General features: G+C 53.4%; 2 protein-coding genes across 2 annotated transcripts in view; both read left to right on the top strand.

Moving 5' to 3' along the window:
• The window catches only part of PCIF1 (phosphorylated CTD interacting factor 1), a 199,871-nt gene that overhangs the window by 147,058 nt on the left and 29,878 nt on the right, over positions 1-22,935 (top strand). The gene's annotated exons all lie outside the window — the stretch shown is intronic.
• Positions 20,938-22,935, top strand: part of LOC142311380 (uncharacterized) — a 3,213-nt gene continuing 1,215 nt past the window's right edge. Inside the window, exons 1-2 of the mRNA XM_075349756.1 lie at positions 20,938-21,055; positions 21,323-21,462. Coding sequence (XP_075205871.1) covers positions 21,020-21,055; positions 21,323-21,462 — 176 coding nt within the window. The 5' untranslated portion in view covers positions 20,938-21,019. The remainder of the gene's footprint in view (positions 21,056-21,322; positions 21,463-22,935) is intronic.

The raw sequence follows: 22,935 nt of genomic DNA, 5'->3' as shown, positions 1-22,935 counted from the left end.
GATATTTCTCCCCCAGCCCCTTCTGCAGAGGAGGCAGCTGCACAGCAGGAGAAGTTCCATTTCCTGTATCCCAAGCGTAAATTAAGTGCTTTTTTGGACCACTCTGACTTCAGAGAATCGATCCAGAAACACGACGCTCATCCAGACAAGCGTTTCTCTAAACGTTCTAAGGATACCCGTTATCCTTTTCCCTCTGAGGTGGCCAAACGCTGGACCCAGTGTCCAAAGGTGGATCCCCCAATTTCCAAGCTTGCGGCTAGATCCATAGTCGCAGTAGAGGATGGCGCTTCACTTAAAGATGCCAACGACAGACAGATGGACCTTTGGTTGAAATCTGTCTACGAAGCTATCGGCGCGTCGTTTGCTCCAGCATTCGCGGCCGTGTGGGCACTCCAAGCTATTTCAGCTGGTTTAGCACAGGTGGATGCTATCATACATCCAGCAGTACCGCAGGTGGCGTCCCTAACTTCGCAAATGTCTGCGTTTGCGACCTATGCTATCAATGCTGTCCTAGAATCTACGAGCCGTACCGCTATGGCGTCCGCCAATTCCGTGGTTTTGCGCAGAGCCTTGTGGTTAAAGGACTGGAAAGCAGATGCTGGTTCCAAAAAATGCTTAACCAGCTTGCCATTATCTAGAGACAGACTGTTTGGTGAGCCATTGGCTGAAATCATAAAACAGTCCAAGGGTAAGGACTCTTCCTTACCACAGCCCAGAGCAAGTAAACCTCAACAGAAGTCGAGGTTTCGGTCCTTTCGAGGCTCGGGCAAGGCCCAATTCTCCTCGTCCAAAAGGACTCAGAAAGAACAAGGGAGCTCAGATTCCTGGCGGGCTCACTCACGCCCCAGGAAAGCAAATGGAGGAACCGCTTCCAAAGCGGCTACCTCATGACTTTCGGCCTCCTCCCTCCGCATCTCGGTCGGTGGCAGGCTCTCCCGCTTTTGCGACATTTGGCTGTCACAGGTCAAAGACCGGTGGGTAACAGACATTTTGTCTCGCGGGTACAGAATCGAGTTCAGTTCTCGACCTCCACTTCGGTTCTTCAGAACCTCCCCACACCCCAACCGAGCAGATGCCCTGCTGCAGGCGGTGGACTCTCTAAGAGCAGAAGGAGTCGTGATCCCTGTCCCCCCTCAGGAACGGGGGCGAGGATTTTACTCCAATCTCTTTGTGGTTCCAAAGAAGGACGGCTCCTTCCGTCCTGTTCTGGACCTAAAACTGCTCAACAAGCATGTGAACGCCAGGCGGTTCCGGATGGAATCCCTCCGCTCAGTCATTGCCTCAATGTCTCAAGGAGATTTCCTAGCATCAATAGACATCAAAGATGCTTATCTCCACGTGCCGATTGCTACAGAGCACCAACGCTTTCTACGCTTCGTGATAGGAGACGACCATCTTCAGTTCGTAGCTCTGCCATTTGGTCTGGCGACAGCCCCTCGGGTGTTCACCAAGATCATGGCGGCAGTGGTAGCAGTCTTGCACTCTCACGGACACTCTGTGATCCCTTACTTGGAATCTACTGGTCAAGGCACCCTCTCAAGAGGCATGCCAACTCAGCCTGAATGTTGCACTAGAGACTCTCCAGGCGTTCGGGTGGATCATCAACTTCCCAAAGTCAAATCTGTCACCGACCCAATCACTAACGTATCTTGGCATGGAGTTTCATACTCTCTCAGCGATAGTGAAGCTTCCGCTGGACAAGCAGCGGTCTCTACAGACTGGGGTGCAGGCTCTCCTTCAAAGTCAGTCGCACTCCTTAAGACGCCTCATGCACTTCCTCGGGAAGATGGTGGTGGCAATAGAGGCGGTTCCGTTTGCGCAGTTTCATCTGCGTCCACTTCAATGGGACATTCTCCGCCAATGGGACGGGAAGTCAACATCCCTGGACAGGAAAGTCTCCCTTTCCCAGACGGCCAAGGACTCTCTGCAGTGGTGGCTCCTTTCCACCTCATTATCACAGGGAAGATCCTTCCTACCACCGTCCTGGGCGGTGGTCACGACAGACGCGAGTCTGTCAGGGTGGGGAGCAGTGTTTCTCCACCACAGGGCTCAGGGTACGTGGACTCAGCAGGAGTCCACCCTTCAGATCAATGTTCTGGAAATCAGAGCAGTGTATCTTGCCCTACTAGCCTTCCAACAGTGGCTGGAAGGGAAGCAGATCCGAATTCAATCGGACAACTCCACAGCGGTGGCATACATCAATCACCAAGGGGGGACACGCAGTCGGCAAGCCTTCCAGGAAGTCCGGCGGATTATGATGTGGGTGGAAGCCACGGCCTCCACCATATCCGCGGTTCACATCCCCGGCGTAGAAAACTGGGAGGCAGACTTCCTCAGTCGCCAGGGCATGGACGCAGGGGAATGGTCCCTTCACCCGGACGTGTTTCAGGAAATCTGTCGCCGATGGGGAAGGCCGGACGTCGACCTAATGGCGTCCCGGCACAACAACAAGGTCCCAACCTTCATGGCACGGTCTCGCGATCAAAGAGCTCTAGCAGCAGACGCCCTAGTGCAAGATTGGTCGCAGTTCCGGCTCCCTTATGTGTTTCCACCTCTGGCACTCTTGCCCAGAGGGCTACGCAAGATCAGATCCGACTGCAGCCGCGTCATACTCGTCGCTCCAGACTGGCCGAGGAGGGCGTGGTATCCGGATCTGTGGCATCTCACGGTCGGCCATCCGTGGGCACTACCAGACCAACCAGACTTACTGTCCCAAGGGCCTTTTTTCCATCGGAATTCTGCGGCCCTGAACCTGACTGTGTGGCCATTGAGTCCTGGATCCTAGCGTCTTCAGGCTTATCCCAAGGGGTCGTTGCCACCATGAGACAGGCTAGGAAGCCCACGTCTGCTAAGATCTACCACAGAACGTGGAGGATATTCTGATCCTGGTGCTCTGCTCAGGGAGTGTCTCCCTGGCCATTTGCATTGCCTACCTTTCTTTCTTTCCTGCAATCTGGGTTAGAAAAAGGTTTGTCGCTCGGCTCCCTTAAAGGACAAGTCTCGGCGCTATCCGTCTTTTTTCAGAAGCGTCTATCACGACTTTCTAAGGTGCGCACGTTCCTACAGGGGGTTTGCCATATCGTTCCCCCGTACAAACGGCCGTTAGATCCATGGGATCTGAACAGGGTACTAGTTGCCCTCCAGAAGCCGCCCTTCGAGCCTCTGAGGGAGGTTTCACTTTCTAGACTATCACAGAAAGTGGCTTTTCTGGTAGCGATCACATCTCTTCGGAGAGTGTCTGAGCTAGCAGCGCTGTCTTCCAAGGCTCCCTTACTGGTCTTCCACCAGGACAAGGTAGTGCTGCGCCCCATTCAGGAGTTTCTCCCGAAGGTGGTATCCTCTTTTCATCTTAATCAGGATATCTCTTTGCCTTCGTTTTGTCCTCATGCAGTTCATCGGTATGAGAAGGACTTACATTTGTTAGATCTGGTGAGAGCACTCAGAATCTACATTTCCCGCACGGCGCCCCTGCGCCGTTCGGATGCACTCTTTGTCCTTGTCGCTGGTAAGCGCAAAGGCTCGCAGGCTTCTAAGGCTACCCTGGCTCGATGGATCAAAGAACCAATTCTTGAAGCCTACCGTTCTGCTGGGCTTCCGGTTCCATCAGGGCTGAAGGCCCATTCTACCAGAGCCGTGGGTGCGTCCTGGGCATTACGACACCAGGCTACGGCTCAACAGGTGTGCCAGGCAGCTACCTGGTCGAGTCTGCACACTTTCACCAAACATTATCAGGTGCATACCTATGCTTCGGCGGACGCCAGCCTAGGTAGAAGAGTCCTGCAGGCGGCAGTTGCCTCCCCGTAGGGGAGGGCTGTCTTGCAGCTCTAACATGAGGTATTTCTTTACCCACCCAGGGACAGCTTTTGGACGTCCCAATCGTCTGGGTCTCCCAATAGAGCGCCGAAGAAGAAGGGAATTTTGTTACTTACCGTAAATTCCTTTTCTTCTAGCTCTTATTGGGAGACCCAGCACCCGCCCTGTTGTCCTTCGGGATTTTTGGTTTGTTTGCGGGTACACATGTTGTTCATGTTGAACGGTTTTCAGTTCTCCGATGTTACTTCGGAGTGAATTTGTTTAAACCAGTTATTGGCTTTCCTCCTTCTTGCTTTTGCACTAAAACTGGTGAGCCAGTGATCCCACTGGGGGTGTATAGCCAGAAGGGGAGGGGCCTTACACTTTTTAGTGTAATTACTTTGTGTGGCCTCCGGAGGCAGTGCTATACACCCAATCGTCTGGGTCTCCCAATAAGAGCTAGAAGAAAAGGAATTTACGGTAAGTAACAAAATTCCCTTCTTCTTCTAGCTCTAATTGGGAGACCCAGCACCCGCCCCTGTTTTTTTGTGTACACATGTTGTTCATGTTGTTTGGTTTAAGTTCTCCGATATTCCTTCGGATTGAATCTACTTTACACCAGTTTATAATCTTTTCCTCCTTCTTGCTTTTGCACCAAAACTGAGGAGCCCGTGGGAGCACGGGGGGTGTATAGGCAGAAGGGGAGGGGCTTAACACTTTTGAGTGTAATACTTTGTGCGGCCTCCGGAGGCATAGCCTATACACCCAATAAAAAACTAATTGTCTGGGTCTCCAGACAGGAATTTACGGTAAGTAAACAAAATTCCCTTCTTTTAGGCCCTGTGCACTCCTGTGGCCGAACCACACCGCTGGCCAGCCAGCCAACACACGCGTGGACTCTTGTGCAAATCCACCCACCGCTTTCAGCCTGTCAGGCTTTTTGTGTTGTTCAGGCACGTGGGAACTCTGCTCTTGACTTCCAGCATCGCCGCTGTCTCCTCTTCATTTTTCCAACACCAATTTCTATACACCACCACATCCATTAAACCTTTGATCTCCACAGCTCCCATAGTCCTTGCAGTCCTCTACCACGGATATACAGAACTTCCTCATGGAGATCTCTGGCGTATGTGATGGAGAACGGGGTAAGCTTTGTTACCGGGGGACAACTTGGCTCTCTCTCAACCAAAATCCCTCCAGAAGCCCCCTCCCTCCCACTGCCAATGTGAACGCTGTCGATTTCCCCTGTTACTGCCTTGGAGGTTGACACACACCAGTTGGTCAAGGCCTTTCTGTACGCATTGTACATTTCTTGGACCTTCCTTGAAATCCTTCAGCCCTACTCTGCCCCACTCCCTTTCCCCTGGCTTAGGAGCTCTTGCAGCCTGTTTCTAGAATGTCCTTTCCCTCACAGACCACTACTCTCTGTTCAGAACTGTGCCTGATCCAACCATGGCGCTCAGACCTGTACCACAACTAAGGAGTGTTTATCTATGCCAACAACTGTCTGGTCCTTTGTTCACTATTCACAGACTCTCCATCTACCATGAACCACCTCGCTGAGTGAGCCAGACCCTCCATCTAACACCAACCACATGGCTCTCCATAACTGTGATCCAAGTGATCTGTCTCCTCTCCAGCGACTCAGATCCATCAGCTACCATGAACCAGTTAACGGACCACAATAGAGTTCCAAGTGCTCTGTCCAATATCTCCTGAGTAAGACCCACTATGCACCATTGATCACAGTGCGATCCAAGTGGCCTCGAGCGATGTCATTACCCATGTACCCATGTCTTTTGGCACTTACCTCATGGCGTTCGCCATCTCTTCAAGTGTTCCTCCAGTTTGTGTTGGCTAGACTCTCATAGTCTATCCAGTTTATTGCTCCAGGGGTCCCATCATTGTGTTGTTGGACCTTTGTAGAGCAGTCTGCCAACATAAGTAGCTGTGTTCTTTCTTTACAGCTGTCTAGACTTCTAGTCTTCATCTTGGCTCAGGTCAAGATAGGCGGTTCCGTATACAGAGGATTCATCTCTTCTCCCTTTCAAGATGGTCGCCTCCCTGGACCTGGGACGATCAGGAGTCACCCTAGAAGCCACAAGTTAAAAATACTTAATTTCATGGACAGGACCAATCGTCTTCATAACGAACAAATTATCCACCAATGTTGTGTTTTGGTTTTTTTCCCACCATGTACCAGAAGAGACCTCCGTTTTAATCCAGGTTGCTTACATGTCATCTTTCACCATTCAAGCGTTTTTCATCCTATTAGCTTGGGCACCGTGGTTGCTCAGGGCTTGGCATAGTTACTTTGCAGCACATGGTTTTTAGTTTCTGATACAATAATTAAACCATAATTACAACTCTTCATGTTTCCCTAGTTTGCATGGCTTACTCCAGCCTTTCAGGGTCTGCATTGGTCCTCTTCTGTTCCTAAGGTAGGACATTACCTCTTGTCGCATTCTGAATCCCTGGCTTTCATCTGCGCCCTCAAGGTTATAGTCTCCGCTACCAGGGATAATGCCTGGATTCGGTTTTGCTTTTTCTGGACTGCTAAATAGTCCAAGGATCTCACTGTCTGCTCACAATGTTCCATTCAGCTTAGCCTCTTCTTGCCCTTACGAGGATCATGTCAGTGAGGGAGCCTTCCTATTTTCCACAGGGATGTTAGCCTTCTTTATCCAGATCACTTAGGTTTAAGGCACTTCTTTTCTGCACTCTACGAGAATCTTATGTCTCTTGGAGCATATTTCCTTTTCAGGATATACTGTCAGCAGGTCGATGCTGTCTCATATCCCGACCTGGTGTCTATTTGCCTGGAACATGCTGTTTTAATCCGCACCAACAAGAGTTCCCCTTCCTGTTGAATAGTTTTTAACTCTTTTTCTTGGAACTCGATATCTCAATTCCAAATTCCACTTCGTCCAAGCCATTCTCTTTGTATAAAAGTCTCCTCCCCGGTCACTTCATTTTGTCCTCCTTGTGGTGTTTTATGAGAGACCCTACCAAATAGTTGAAAGTTTGAGATGATGGCTCTCAATTTATTTAGGTGGGGATTTTACTTTAGTTTCGCTTATTTAGGATCGCTTTTAGGCCAGGTAGGGCTTCTCTCCCTCTTCATCTGGAACTCTGAGACGTTCCTGGTTCTCCTCCTTGGCAGGATTCTCTTTCGAGACGTTTTCTGCTTGACTTCCGCACTGCCATGTCATCTTCACCACGGTGAAACACTGTCCCCATCGTTTACACCAGAGGTATCTGGTCATGGGCTCAATAAGGTCTGCCAGTGTTTTTCAGCAGTTGACATGTTTGGATTAAGCTCCAGACTTCCGACTTCCTAACCTGTGAAAGGCCTTCAACAGGAGTGTGCTTGTTCCATTAAACAGTTCTCTCCATAGTCTTTTATGGTGGAACATTCCTCACATTTCTTTGTCGCTCCATTGGGAGACCCAGACAATTGGGTGTATAGGCTATGCCTCCGGAGGCCGCACAAAGTATTACACTAAAAGTGTAAAGCCCCTCCCCTTCTGCCTATACACCCCCCGTGCTCCCACGGGCTCCTCAGTTTTTATGCTTTGTGCGAAGGAGGCAGACATGCACGCACAGCTCCACAGATTGGTCAGCAGCAGCTGCTGACTATGTCGGATGGAAGAAAAGTGGGCCCATATAGGGCCCCCAGCATGCTCCCTTCTCACCCCACTCTTGTTGGCGGTGTTGTTAAGGTTGAGGTATCCATTGCGGGTACGGAGGCTGGAGCCCACATGCTGTTTTCCTTCCCCATCCCCCTTAGGGCTCTGGGTGAAGTGGGATCCTATTGGTCTCCAGGCACTGAGACCGTGCTTCATCCACAACTCCTGAGGAGCCTGCTGGATAGGAGCCGGGTATCGTACAGGGACATGGCCCTGCTACTTGGAGGTACTCTGTGTCCCCGTGGGGACCGCGCACAGCAACACTCCAGCATTGCTGGGTGTGCTAGTGCACCGGGGACCGCGGCACTGACCGGGTTAATTGTGCCATTACACACTCAGCGTCGCTGAGTGTGTTTATGTATGGGGACTACCGCGCTGACCGCCGCTGCCATGGTTAACACTGCGGCGCGGCTGGGACTTGTAGTGCGCCGGGGACTTCCGCGCCGGCCGCGCTTATACGGCGGCCGCGCTTATTACTCGAGTCCCCGGCTTCTGCGGCCTAGTCTTTTTTCCTCCCGCCCCCAGCCCTGACAGGCAGGGGAAGGGCGGGACGCTGTACAGACGAGCAGCAATGAGGGCTGGAGCATGCTTCGCATACTCCACCCCCCTCACTGTGCACAGTGGGGCTCCAGTTCCCGCACTTTCTGGGTCACGCCCACGGCTCCCTCCTCTCCTCAGGACGCCGGCAGCCATTCCTGTCAGCTCCTCGGACGCTGCAGAGGGGGACAAATTCTGGGAGACCCAGGCAGGGATTCTGGTGGCCTCACAACCGCTTTAAGCGGGTGGTAAGCAGCACCTGTGGTGCTAGCCCCATTGTGCAGAAGTGTAATTATAAATTATATGTTTATGGTATATACTTTACACTGTATGGTGCACAGTTGATTTCTGGCTATATACCCTATTGTGTTCAGGGAAGACAATAGCATGGCGCCCACAAAAGGCAGGGGTGCCAAAACACAGGCTTATTATGCTGCCTGCGCCGCATGTACGACGCCGCTACCGGCAGGTTCCACTGACCCTCATTGTGTGCACTGCTCGGCCCCTGCTGCACTTACTCAGCCGGAGCCTCTGCTAAGAGGGGCCCAGGGGGAGCCACCTGCCAGACCGGTATCTCAGCACAGGGACACTGTTGAGTCATTGTTCCCTGGCCCCCCTCATTTGGACCAACAATGTCCCCCCGGGGTATCTCATAGATCCCAGTCTGGGGGCTCTGACACGGACCCCAGCCCCAGACCGATTAAGCGAGCTCGCTTGGAAATTCCCTCGACATCATCATATTGTTCAGGGTCTCAGCGGGGGGAATCTCTGGTTGATGACGCGGAGACAGCTGATCAGGATTCTGATCCTGAGGCCGCTTTCAATCTTGATACTCCGGACGGGGACGCCATAGTGAACGATCTTATTGCAGCCATCAATCGAATGTTGGATATTTCTCCCTCAGCTCCTCCGGTGGAGGAGTCAGCTTCTCAGCAGGAGAAATTCCGTTTCAGGTTTCCCAAGCGTACACAGAGTATGTTTCTGGACCACTCTGATTTCAGAGAGGCAGTCCAGAATCACCATGACTGTCCAGATAAGCGTTTTTCTAAGCCCCTTAAGGATACACGTTATCCCTTTCCACCTGACGTGGTCAAAGGTTGGACTCAGTGTCCCAAGGTGGATCCTCCAATCTCCAGACTGGCGGCTAGATCCATACTTGCAGTGGAAGATGGGGCTTCACTCAAAGATGCCACTGACAGGCAGATGGAGCTCTGGTTGAAATCCATCTATGAAGCTATCGGCGCTTCTTTTGCCCCAGCATTCGCAGCCGTATGGGCGCTACAAGCTATATCAGCAGGTCAAGCGCAAATTGACGCAGCCACACGCACTTCCGCGCCGCAGGTGGCGTCCATAACCGCTCAGACGTCGGCATTTGCGTCTTACGCTATTAATGCTGTCCTGGACTCTGCGAGCCGTACGGCGGTTGCATCCGCCAATTCGGTGGTACTCCGCAGGGCCTTGTGGCTACGGGAATGGAAGGCAGATTCTGCTTCCAAAAAACGCTTAACCAGTTTGCCAATTTCTGGCGACCGATTGTTTGGCGATCGTTTGGATGAAATCATCAAACAATCCAAGGGAAAGGATACATCCTTACCCCAGCCCAAACCGAACATACCCCAACAGAGGAGGGGGCAGTCGAGGTTTCGGTCCTTTCGGGGCGCGGGCAGGTCCCAATTCTCCTCGTCCAAAAGGCCTCAGAAAGATCAAAGGAACTCTGATTCATGGCGGTCTAAGGCACGTCCTAAAAAGACCACCGGAGGTGCCGCTACCAAAGCGGCTTCCTCATGACTTTCGGCCTCCTCAATCCGCATCCTCGGTCGGTGGCAGGCTCTCCCGCTTTTGCGACACCTGGCTGCCACGGGTAAAAGACCGTTGGGTGAGAGACATTCTGTTTCACGGTTACAAGATAGAGTTCACCTCTCGTCCCCCGACTCGATTCTTCAGGTCATCCCCGCCTCCCGAGCGAGCCGAGGCTCTTCTGCAGGCGCTGGGCACTCTGAAGGCAGAAGGAGTGGTGGTTCCTGTTCCTCTTCAGCAACAGGGTCACGGTTTCTACTCCAACCTGTTTGTGGTCCCAAAGAAGGACGGGTCTTTCCGTCCTGTCCTGGACCTGAAACTGCTCAACAAACACGTAAGGACCAGGCGGTTCCGGATGGAATCTCTCCGCTCCGTCATCGCCTCAATGTCCCAAGGAGATTTCCTTGCATCGATCGATATCAAAGATGCTTATCTCCACGTACCGATTGCTCCAGAGCACCAGCGCTTCTTGCGCTTCGCCATAGGAAACGAACACCTGCAGTTCGTGGCACTGCCATTCGGCCTGGCAACAGCCCCACGGGTTTTCACCAAGGTTATGGCTACGGTAGTAGCGGTCCTCCACGCTCAGGGTCACTCGGTGATCCCTTACTTAGACGATCTGCTGATCAAGGCACCCTCTCAAGAGGCATGCCAACACAGCCTCGACGCTACTCTGGAGACTCTCCAGAGTTTCAGGTGGATCATCAATTTTCCAAAGTCAAATCTGACACCAGCCCAATCACTGACATATCTTGGCATGGAGTTTCATACCCTCTCAGCGATAGTGAAGCTTCCGCTGATCAAGCAGCGTTCACTACAGAAAGGGGTGCAATCTCTCCTTCAAGGTCAGGCACACCCATTGAGGCGCCTCATGCACTTCCTGGGGAAGATGGTGGCAGCAATGGAGGCAGTCCCTTTCGCGCAGTTTCACCTGCGTCCTCTTCAATGGGACATCCTACGCAAATGGGACAGGAAGCCGACGTCCCTCGACAGGAACGTCTCCCTCTCTCAGGCGACCAAAGCTTCCCTTCGGTGGTGACTTCTTCCCACTTCATTATCGAAGGGGAAATCCTTCCTACCCCCATCCTGGGAGGTGGTCACGACGGACGCGAGTCTGTCAGGGTGGGGAGCGGTTTTTCTCCACCACAGGGCTCCGGGTACGTGGACCCAGCAAGAGTCCTCACTTCAGATCAATGTTCTGGAAATACGGGCAGTGTATCTTGCCCTGAAAGCGTTCCAGCAGTGGCTGGAAGGCAAGCAGATCCGAATTCAGTCGGACAATTCCACAGCGGTGGCATACATCAACCACCAAGGCGGCACACGCAGTCGGCAAGCCTTCCAGGAAGTCCGGCGGATTTTGATGTGGGTGGAAGCCACGGCCTCCACCATCTCTGCAGTTCACATCCCAGGCGTGGAAAACTGGGAAGCAGATTTTCTCAGTCGCCAGGGCATGGACGCAGGGGAATGGTCCCTTCACCCGGACGTGTTTCAGGAGATCTGTTGCCGCTGGGGGGTGCCGGACGTCGACCTCATGGCGTCCCGGCACAACAACAAGGTACCGACGTTCATGGCACGGTCTCAAGATCCCAGATCTATGGCGGCAGACGCCTTAGTTCAGGATTGGTCGCAGTTTCAGCTCCCTTATGTGTTTCCTCCTCTGGCACTGTTGCCCAGAGTGTTACGCAAGATCAGGGCCGACTGCCGCCGCGTCATCCTCGTCGCTCCAGACTGGCCGAGGAGGTCGTGGTACCCGGATCTGTTGCATCTCACGGTCGGCCAACCGTGGGCACTACCAGACCGACCAGACTTGCTGTCTCAAGGGCCGTTTTTCCATCTGAATTCTGCGGCCCTCAACCTGACTGTGTGGCCATTGAGTCCTGGATCCTAGCGTCTTCAGGATTATCTCAAGAGGTCATTGCCACTATGAGACAGGCTAGGAAACCAACGTCCGCCAAGATCTACCACAGGACGTGGAAAATTTTCCTGTCGTGGTGCTCTGCTCAGGGTTTTTCTCCCTGGCCTTTTGCCTTGCCCACTTTTCTGTCCTTCCTTCAATCTGGACTGGAAAAGGGTTTGTCGCTCGGCTCCCTTAAGGGACAAGTCTCAGCGCTCTGTGTTTTTCCAGAAGCGCCTAGCCAGACTTCCGCAGGTACGCACGTTCCTGCAGGGGGTTTGTCACATTGTTCCTCCTTACAAGCGGCCGTTAGAACCCTGGGATCTGAACAGGGTGCTGATGGTTCTGCAGAAACCACCATTCGAGCCGATGAGGGATATTTCCCTCTCACGCCTTTCGCAGAAAGTGGTTTTCCTAGTAGCAGTCACTTCTCTTCGGAGAGTGTCCGAGCTAGCAGCGTTGTCGTGCAAAGCCCCTTTCCTGGTGTTTCACCAGGACAAGGTGGTTCTGCGTCCGGTTCCGGAATTTCTCCCTAAGGTGGTATCCCCCTTTCATCTCAATCAGGATATCTCCTTACCTTCTTTTTGTCCTCATCCAGTTCACCAATGTGAAAAGGATTTGCACTTGTTAGATCTGGTGAGAGCACTCAGACTCTACATTTCTCGTACGGCGCCCCTGCGCCGCTCGGATGCACTCTTTGTCCTTGTCGCTGGCCAGCGTAAAGGGTCACAGGCTTCCAAATCAACCCTGGCTCGGTGGATCAAGGAGCCAATTCTTGAAGCTTACCGTTCTGCTGGGCTTCCGGTTCCCTCAGGGCTGAAGGCCCATTCTACCAGAGCCGTGGGCGCGTCCTGGGCTTTGAGGCACCAGGCTACGGCTCAGCAGGTGTGTCAGGCGGCTACCTGGTCGAGCCTGCACACTTTCACGAAACACTATCAGGTGCATACCTATGCTTCGGCGGATGCCAGCCTAGGTAGACGAGTCCTTCAGGCGGCGGTTGCCCACCTGTAGGAAGGGGCCGTTTTACGGCTCTATTACGAGGTATTATTTTACCCACCCAGGGACTGCTTTTGGACGTCCCAATTGTCTGGGTCTCCCAATGGAGCGACAAAGAAGGGAATTTTGTTTACTTACCGTAAATTCCTTTTCTTCTAGCTCCAATTGGGAGACCCAGCACCCGCCCCTGTTTTTTTGTGTACACATGTTGTTCATGTTGAATGGTTTCAGTTCTCCGATAGTTCTTCGGCTTGAATTTACTTTAAACCAGTTTATAATTTTTTTCCTCCTTCTTGCTTTTGCACCAAAACTGAGGAGCCCGTGGGAGCACGGGGGGTGTATAGGCAGAAGGGGAGGGGCTTTACACTTTTAGTGTAATACTTTGTGCGGCCTCCGGAGGCATAGCCTATACACCCAATTGTCTGGGTCTCCCAATTGGAGCTAGAAGAAAAGGAATTTACGGTAAGTAAACAAAATTCCCTTCGTTCCAATGACATCTAAGGTACTCTATGGGGCGCTCAGCCCGTATCCAGGTTCTGCAACCCTCAGCAGATGTCCTCCATTGCATTTGTGGTCTTCTGGCCTTCACATCCTCCTCTTCCTTCCATCCATCTTCCTCTAGATCCGAAATGTCCATGGGATTCAGCCCTACAGATGTGGTCTATCATCTCGTGGAGATGGATTACCTTCTCGCAGACTCCTTGTGGAAACTTTAATATACGTTTCGCAGATTCCTCCTCCATCAGAATTTTACTTCTCTCAGTGATTCTGTTTGGCTCATGGGTCACAGCGCTCAAGGCTTTCGGGTTCCTCCGTTAAAGTCAATGATTGGGATTAGTGATGAGCAAGCGTGCTCTCCTCATCTCATTACTTGATCAAGCCCTCGAGCATCTGAATTTGAAAATGTTTGAGTTTCCCATTGACTTCCATTATACTCGGTACTCGAGTTTCATCTGAGCACCCCGATGCTCAATCGAGTAAAGAGCAGTGCAAGCACACTCGCCCATCACTAATCATGGTCGAAGCAGGGAATCTCTTTGATCTTTTCCACTATCTTCGCTCATGGCCTTTTTGCTTTCGGTCTGTAAATACCGCCTTATCGTCTTTTTCATAGGGAACTAGTTTCCTGTTTTCCAATCAAGATTTCCTGTTGGTTGCACATTAAATAAATTGAGCAAAAAACAGGGTGCCCTCTCCAGGGTTCTGGCTCTCTCTTACCTATTTATTGGACCTTCTGGGCCATTCATCGTCAAGCCTCATCTAATAGCCCTCTAGGCTGCTTCCTAGTTATTCATGTTTACACTTTCCAGGTTCTTGCCCCTTTGCCTTGGCAGGTTCGGGCCTAGACAGTGAGGTCTTGCAAATAACAGTGGCCGGTTTCCAACTAGAGACTCTTGCCTCTGCTCTTCCAGTTTTGTAGTCCTTTTCTCTTGCCACCCTTGGGGGTCTCTGCTTTGGGACATCCCATAGTTTCCTGTGTCTTCCAATGAAGTGATCGAGAAAAGAAGATTTTGGTACTCACCATAATAATCTTTCTCGGAGCCTTCATTGAGGAACACAGCACCTGCCCTTATTAAGTGTTTATGTTGGGCCAGTCTGTATTTCATTTTAGGTTGCTTCTTTTACAGCTGTCACACTATCTGATCCGGGCGGTGGGTGTACACTACTGAGGAGGATCTAACTTTTTTTTTATTGCCTAGTGTCGGCCTCCTACAGACACTAAGCTAAATCTGATAGTCTTGGTTCCGGTCTATATTGCCTAGTGTCGGCCTCCTACAGACACTAAGCTAAATCTGATAGTCTTGGTTCCGGTTTCCTACAGACACTAAGCTAAATCTGATAGTCTTGGTTCCGGTCTATATTGCCTAGTGTCAGCCTCCTACAGACACTAAGCTAAATCTGATAGTCTTGGTTCCTGTCGGTATTGCCTAGTGTCAGCCTCCTAGTTGCAGCAGCATACACCTATGGTTTCCTTTGTCCCCCAATGAAGGCGGTGAGTACCCAAAACCCTCTATCTCGCTTCATTGGGAGACACAGGAAACCATGGGGTGTATGCTTTTACATACAACATGTTTAGTATAGATGATCCACTTTATTATTAAGCCTCTGAAATTGCAAATTATGTGTTAGAGAGCCTTAATATGCAACAATTCATTAGTAGAGTAACACACGGGCACCCCAGCCATGTATGTGCATCCTTAGTACACCCTTGCACCTATGTGACCAGAACTTGCTAACCCAATAGAGGTTGAAGCCACCAAGCACCTTCACTCTGCGTTTTACATATTTCCTACTGATGAATGTGGACTATGTCCATCTATATAAGTTTGCACATCTGTGTCCTTCCTCCATATATCACTTTATCACTATATCACCTTTCTTTATCGTTCCTATGGGAGACCCAAACCATGGGTGTATAGCTACTGCCCCCGGAGGACACACAAAGTTACTACACTCAAAAACGTGTAGCTCCTCCCTCCTAGCATATACACCCCCTGCTAGCCAGTCCTAGCCAGTTTCTTGCTTTGTGTCAGGAGGATCACACACACACATGCATTCTTTTTTTGATTTTTCATTTTTTCTAAAGATTTGGAAGAAAAGCGGGTCCACTGGACTCCCGGCATGTCCCTTCTCACCCCCCTGGCGGCGGTGCTGTTAAGGTTGACTTCAGGGCAGGAGCCCTTCATGCCGCGCTCCTTCACCATCCCTTAGGGGCTCTGGCTTGAAGTTGGAGCCAACACGGTTCTCACTGCCTTGCAGGAGACCGGCCTCCATCCGCAGCCCTTGTGCAGGACCCTGCTGGAAGGAGCACTGGACCCCCACCCCACCAGGGACTGGGCCCTGCGTCTCAAAGCTAAGTATAGAGACGTTATTCAGAGGGTCCTTCTGCAATGTGGGGCACTTTTATTGGGGGGGACAGTGATTGCTTGATAATGCTGCTTTTTTACTGTGTTTCCGGCCGGTTCCACGGTTTTTACTGAGAACCGCGCCGATGATGCCTGATTCTCGGCCGCATGCATAACTCTAGGCCCCGGCTTCAGCCGCGGCCTAGTTTCGTTTCGTTCCCCTGCATGTCAGTCATGCAGGGGGACACTGCAGAGCCGCCCGCCGGCCGCTCTGCACAGGGGAGGACACTCCTTTTTGAGGAGATGATTCCCTCCCCTGTACATCTCCTTCGCCCTCCGATTCCCGCTCCTGGGTTAACCCCCCCCCCCCCCCCCCTCACTCTAGCGCCATTTTCTCAGCGTCTTAGTACACTGGTCGGCGCTGGCTGCTCTGCAGTGCAGAGGGAGTGAATATCTGGCTGGGGGTCCAGGCTTGGAATTCGGATGGCACTCATAATAGCGGCCTGATAAGTCACAACCTCTGGTTGTGCACTTTTATTCACTCTCGGGCATTCTGAAGGAGTTAATTCTTTATCATAGAACCTCCTCCTCAGCAGCATGTCTCACTCTAGCAGCAAAGCTCCAAGGCTGTACATGTTCTGCATGTAACCTCATATTGCCTGAACCGGCACACTGTAATGGTTCTTATGTGGTGGATGGTGGTCAAGATGCCTCAGCCGGGAGTCTCCCCAAGCTGAACCCCTGTCTTGGGTATTCTAGCCATTCTAGACAGAGCCCCCACCTCTGCAGCATGTCTCACAGAGCGAGGCTGCAGGCTGTTTTTTATTATCCACTGCAGGTAGTCTCGTACGGCTATACCGAGCTCATAACCACTGTGGCCCCTCAGCTTGGGAGCTCATTAATGGTCCCTCCAGCTGCTCCGGTTTCGGTGGCTGACCCCCGTGGGAATCCTTTTTCCAGGGGTCGGCTGTCCCGGCATCTGCTGAGCATGCAGCCCCCTTCTCAGGGCGTTTTCTGCTTCGCTCAGCAAAGCTCACAAGGGACTCTCCTTCTGGGCTCAGACCCCGTCCTCCTGACAGGGAGGCGCAGGGTCCCCTGTCCTCCCCGTCCCGCAGCTCCGATTACGAGCTGACTCACTGGACGAGGAGGATGTCTCTACCACGGGCTCGGACGCTACTTTATGTACATTGATCCGTCCGTAGGTGACGCAGATGCGAATGATTGGATTGCGTCCATTATTCTTGTACTGGACCTCCATCCGCCTGATCAGGGGAGTATTCCCCGCTGGCAGAAAGGCATCAGTATACTTTTAACAGGACGAGGAGTGTGTTCTTTAACCACTCCAGTTTTCAGCCCGCTGCTTCCAAGCCCACAGCCTATCCTGCAGACCCTGCAGCGGAGTTCTGCTGCCTGTCTCCCCCTCCCATCAGAGGTGGTCAAGGAGTGTACTCATTCGCCAAGGGTAGCCACTCCGGTGTCTAGACTTTCAGCCCGGATAGTTGTATCAGTGGCTGACGGCACCTCTATATGGATCCTACGGTACATTAATTTTGTACTGGACCTCAATCCGCCGGTGTTACCTTATCTAGGTGAACACAACGTGTGTTCCTTAACCACTCCAGTTTTCAGGCCCCTGTGACCCCAGGGTCCGCTCTGACAGTCGCTTCCCATGAAGCGTGATTCTGAGGACTGTATTTCCCCTGTCCACCAAGGGTGGTCAAGAAGTGGGCTCATTCACCTCAGGTGGCTCAGCCCGGGCCGTTATGTCAGTGGCTGATGGCTCCTCTCTTAAGGTTCTGCGGTCCGCCCGGTTGTCCTTTGGGCCAAGTCGGTATGAGGACGGCAGGAGCTTCGTTCTCCTCAGCTTTACAGCAGTGCGGTTTTTTTGTACCTTCTCTGCTTCTCTGGAGGAGATGCATTCTCTCACAGGGACTCTATGCCCAAAACGGTTGCCTGAACTTCCAGACTTCAGTCTTTTCATCCTATGCCAGGTCTGCCATGCTGGACGCCGCACGGCGGTGGTCTGGGCTACCTTCCTCGCTATCCGCAGGCTCCTGTGGCTTCGGAATTGGAAGGCAGATGCCTCTATGGAGGTTCCCTGCTGGGCTCCCCCTTGGTGGGACCAGTTTCCTCGGAACCAACTGGGTGAAATTAAGGAAGCTCTTGGCGGGGAGTGTTCTTCCTTGCCACAAACCTAACCCAGGGAACCTGTCCAGGGCAGGAATCAGTTGAGGTTTCGGTGGTTTCCGTTCCTCCATCTGATCGTCCTCTAGCTCAGCCTAGGTTCATAGAACCAAATGGCTCGAAGCTGCGTCTTCAGAAAGCCGCAGGAGATGCTGTCACTGAGTCAGCTTCCTCCGACCTATTTAGCCACGCCAACAACCTCCTTGGTCGGTGGCAGGCTCTCTCCACTTGGCGACGTAGGGTTCTAACACGTCTCCGTTCAGTGGGGGCGAGATTATATCTCCCTTGGCTACAGGATGGACTTCTGTCCACCCGCCAAACAGATTTTTTCTGTCAACTCCTCCCGGCTCCAAGGCCGCCGCCTTCTCACAGGCCGTGGCATTTCTTGCAGGCCAATGGAGTAATTGTACCGGTTCCCGACTGGGAAAGGTTCTGAGATTTTTGCTTAAATCTATTCCTAGTCCCCGAAGAGGGCGGTGCCTTCCGACCTGGATCTTTAGCTTTTCAAGCATAGCCAGGTGTGGCGTTTTCACATTGAGTCTTGGTTTTGTTCCGTGTGTTTTTTTTCACCGGATCAATCAAGAACCCAAGGAGATTCCCTAGCAGCCATCGGCATCAGAGATGCCTATCGGCAGGAGTCAATCGCAGTTTCAAACCAGCGTTGACTACGTTTTGACAATCGGAGTGGTCCAATTCGTGACTCTTCCCTTGGGGTTAGCCAAGGCCCCTCGAGTATTCTCATTGGGGCAGCTGTGATTAGGGTCCTGCCCCCCTAGGGTTTGGCAGTGATCTTTTGCCCTGGACGGCCTTCTTGTCGGGGCTTCATCCAGTGCTGACTCTTAGCAGAGTGCTTCGCTCACTCTCGCCACTCTGACCTATTCGGGTGGCTTGTCTTTCTGTCCAAGTCCACTCTGACTTCGAACCAGAGGTTCTCAGGGCGTCAATGGAAGCGGTTCCTTGCCCAGTTTTTCCTGCGTCCTCTGAGACTGGATGTTTTCCGCTGTACAAGCGAACTCACTCCTCCCACGGGGTGGTGGCTTCGCCACTGACCAGGGGCTCGTTTCGGTGGTGGCTTCGGCCACTCTGTCTCAGGGGCGCTCCTTTCTGGCCCGTCCCGGGTGATCCTCACCAGGATGCTAGCCTATCCGCCTTGGGAGCAGTATATCTCCACCGTGGAGCGCAGGGCGCTTGGACTCTGTCCGAATCAGCCCTCTGGATCAATGTGCTGGAATTCAGAGCTGTATTTCTGGCTCTCTAAGCCTTCACCATCTGTGGGCGGCTAGGCACATTCGAGTCCAGTCGGACAACGTGACAGCGTTTTCCTACATCAGTTTCCAGGGCGGGACACTCAGCCGCCTGGCAATCTTGGCGGCTCAACATTCTTCAGTGGACAAGGGACTCCTAGTCCACCGTATCCGCAGTCCACATCCTAGATGTGAAAACTACGAGGCAGGCTATTTCAGCTGTCCAACCGTGGTCCACAATCCTCAGGTTTTGCGGTAGACACACTGGTTCATGTTTGATCCCAGCTTTGTCTCTTTACGAATTTCACCCTCTACCTCTTGTCCAGAGTCCTGCGCAAGATCGGTAAAGGGGGCCGTCGGGTCATTCTTCCAGACTGACCCAAGCAGGCTTGGTACTCTGACCTGCTCCTTCTGTCCGTTGGGTTGCCATGGCATCTTCCGGACCGTTCAGACCTTTTCTCAAGAGGTCCGTTTTTTCCCGTCAGAATTCTGGATTCTCAGATTGACGGCGTAGCTCTTGAGTCCTGGATCTTGGCGACTTCTGATATCCTTCCTGAAGTCATCTCCACTATGACTCGAGCTCCAAAGTGTCCTTTGACCTTTTTGGCCTTGCCGACCCTCCTGTCCCTTCCACAGTCCGGTCTACAGCTAGGACTATCCCTCATTAAGGGACAGGTCTCGGCTCTGTCAGTATGTGCCAGCGGCGTATCGTCCGGCTGGCTCCGGTGCGCTCCTTTAAGGGCGCATCTCACATCATTCCGCCTTTCCGGCGGCCTATGGAGACCTGGGACCTTAATCCGGTCCTCCCGGTTCCCGGAAACCCCCCTTTGCGCCTCTTGGGGAGGTTTCTTTGTTTTATCATTCACAGAAAGTAGTCTTTCTAGTGGCTATAATTTCCCGCCAGAGAGTTCTGGCTGCACTCTCTCGGAGTCACCCCCTTTTTTGGTCTTTTGCATCAAGACAAGGTGGTCTTCATCCGACTCCGGACTTTTTTCCCTAAGGCGGTTATTGCTTCCACCTTATCCGGGGCAATTTTCCTGCCTTCCTTTTGTCCGGCTCCTGTTCATCGCTTGAGGAAGCGTTGCATATCCTGGATCTGGTGCGGGCGCTCCGGATCTATGTGTCTCGCACCGCCGTTATTAGGCGGTGCACCTCTCTGTGCTGACTGTTCGTCAGCGTAGCGGTCTCTCGGCATCTAAGCCGACCCTGATCGTTGGCTTAGGTCGGCCATTTCCGAGACCTACAAGTGTACTCAAGTGCCTTCCCCGCCGGGGATCAGAGCACATTTGGTCAGACCTGTCGGCGCCTTTTATGGGCTTTCAGGCACCAGGTTACGGCTCAGTAGGTCTGTCAGTCTGCAGCTCGAATTAGTCTGCATACTTTTTCGAAGCACTACCCAAGGCATGCTCATGCTTTGGCAGACGTGGGCTTGGCAGACGCATTTTTCCGGCGTCTGTCGCCCATTTGTGAAGTTAGGTTTGCCTGCTTCTCAGTTGTCTGTTATTCCCACCCATGGACTGCTTTTGAACGTCCCATGGTTTGGGTCTCCCATAGGAACGATAAAGAAAAAGAGAATTTTGTTACTTACCGTAAATTCTTTTTCTTATAGTTCCGTCATGGGAGACCCAGCACCCTCCCTATTGCCTATTGGCAGGTTTCTTGTTCCGTGTGTCTTCACCGGCTGTTATTGTTGTAGACAGAGGTTCCGGTTCTTCCGGATTTTACTCTGTCTCTTCTTGTGGGTGGATGTCCTCCTTCAGCTTTTGCACTAAACTGGCTAGATCTGGCTAGCAGGGGGTTGTATATGCTAGGAGGGAGGAGCTACACGTTTTTGAGTGTAGTAACTTTGTGTGTCCTCTGGAGGCAGTAGCTATACACCCATGGTTTGGGTCTCCCATGACTGAACTATAAGAAAAAGAATTTACGGTAAGTAACAAAATTCTCTTTTTTCCGCACAGCGTCCTCAAGTAACAAGCATCCCAATACCAAGTGCTCCGCCTGTCAGAAGAAGCAGGTGTCGGAGGAGGAGAAGCTGAAGCGATGCACCAGGTGCTACCGTGCGGGATATTGCAACCAGTGAGTATACGTTGTCTAAAGCTGCGCAACGTTCCTGTGTATTGGTGGCTGCCATTGTATACGGGAGATTTACAGGGGAGTTCCCACCTTCTAAAGTGATGCAATGTAATTAAATGTGACCTCTCGCAACCTCGGCGGCCATTCTCGATCCTGAGAATGAAGGGTCCTCTGCGCTGATTGATCTGGGTGTCTCACGCGTTTTCCTGACATCCCAGTATTGGATATTTTTTTATTTTTCTCTACTCCATTGTAACTTCTGCTCCGCAGGGTTTGCCAGAAAAACACACTGGCCTGAAACACAAAGTATCCTGTCGCCCTGAAAACATCGGGTATCCCTTCTTAATTAGCGTCCCAGAGTCGCGGCTGACGTACTCGCGCCTTGCACAGTTGTTGGAGGGATATGCAAGGTAAGTAATGCAACAAACCGAGGCGAGGCTTTTCATAATCCCAGGTAAAGAAATTCTCCAGCGGTTCTCGGCACATGGATAGGTCACTCTGTATTGTGGCCTTAAAGGAGATTTCTACTGTAAGGTGGAGCCCGTGCATGCATCTAATCTCCATCTTTTGAGTTGCCGATTTCACTGACTGCGCTTTAGACTACATGCGCACGCTGCGTGTTTGGGAATCTGGGGGAGGTCGGCCGCTCTGACTGACGGGGGGTGGGGGGGGGGGTTGGCCACTCCGATCAGGAGGTCGGCCGCTGACTGGCGGGGGAGGGCTCGGCCGCTCTGACTGGCGGGGGAGGGCTCGGCCGCTCTGACTGGCGGGGGAGGGCTCGGCCGCTCTGACTGGCGGGGGAGGGCTCGGCCGCTCTGACTGGCGGGGGAGGGCTCGGCCGCTCTGACTGGCGGGGGAGGGCTCGGCCGCTCTGACTGGCGGGGGAGGGCTCGGCCGCTCTGACTGGCGGGGGAGGGCTCGGCCGCTCTGACTGGCGGGGGAGGGCTCGGCCGCTCTGACTGGCGGGGGAGGGCTCGGCCGCTCTGACTGGCGGGGGAGGGCTCGCCGCTCTGACTGGCGGGGGAGGGCTCGGCTGCTCTGACTGGCGGGGGAGGGCTCGGCCGCTCTGACTGGCGGGGGAGGGCTCGGCCGCTCTGACTGGCGGGGGAGGGCTCGGCCGCTCTGACTGGCGGGGGAGGGCTCGGCCCGCTCTGACTGGCGGGGGAGGGCTCGGCCGCTCTGACTGGCGGGGGAGGGGCTCGGCCGCTCTGACTGGCGGGGGAGGGCTCGGCCCGCTCTGACTGGCGGGGGAGGGCTCGGCCGCTCTGACTGGCGGGGGAGGGCTCGGCCGCTCTGACTGGCGGGGGAGGGGCTCGGCCGCTCTGACTGGCGGGGGAGGGCTCGGCCGCTCTGAATGGCGGGGGGAGGGCTCGGCCGCTCTGACTGGCGGGGGAGGGCTCGGCCGCTCTGACTGGCGGGGGAGGGCTCGGCCGCTCTGACTGGCGGGGGAGGGCTCGGCCGCTCTGACTGGCGGGGGAGGGCTCGGCCACTCTGACTGGCGGGGGAGGGCTCGGCCGCTCTGACTGGCGGGGGAGGGCTCGGCCGCTCTGACTGGCGGGGAGGGCTCGGCCGCTCTGACTGGCGGGGGAGGGCTCGGCCGCTCTGACTGGCGGGGGAGGGCTCGGCCGCTCCTGACTGGCGGGGGAGGGCTCGGCCGCTCTGACTGGCTGGCGGAGGGCTCGGCCGCTCTGACTGGCTGGGGTGGGGCAGGTTGGCCGCCCTGACTGACTGGGGGGGGGGGTCCTTTTACTGACTGATGGAGGGGGGTCGGGCCAGAGCTGGCCGCTCTGACTGCCGGAGGGGGAGGTTGGCCGCTCTGACTGACGGGTGAGGGCGTCGGCCGCTTACTGACTGACGGGGGTGGTCGGCCGCTTACTGACTGA

This window comes from Anomaloglossus baeobatrachus, chromosome 5 (genome assembly GCF_048569485.1).
Source record: "Anomaloglossus baeobatrachus isolate aAnoBae1 chromosome 5, aAnoBae1.hap1, whole genome shotgun sequence".
NCBI lineage: Eukaryota > Metazoa > Chordata > Amphibia > Anura > Aromobatidae > Anomaloglossus > Anomaloglossus baeobatrachus.
This window is presented reverse-complemented; position numbering and strand designations above follow the sequence as displayed.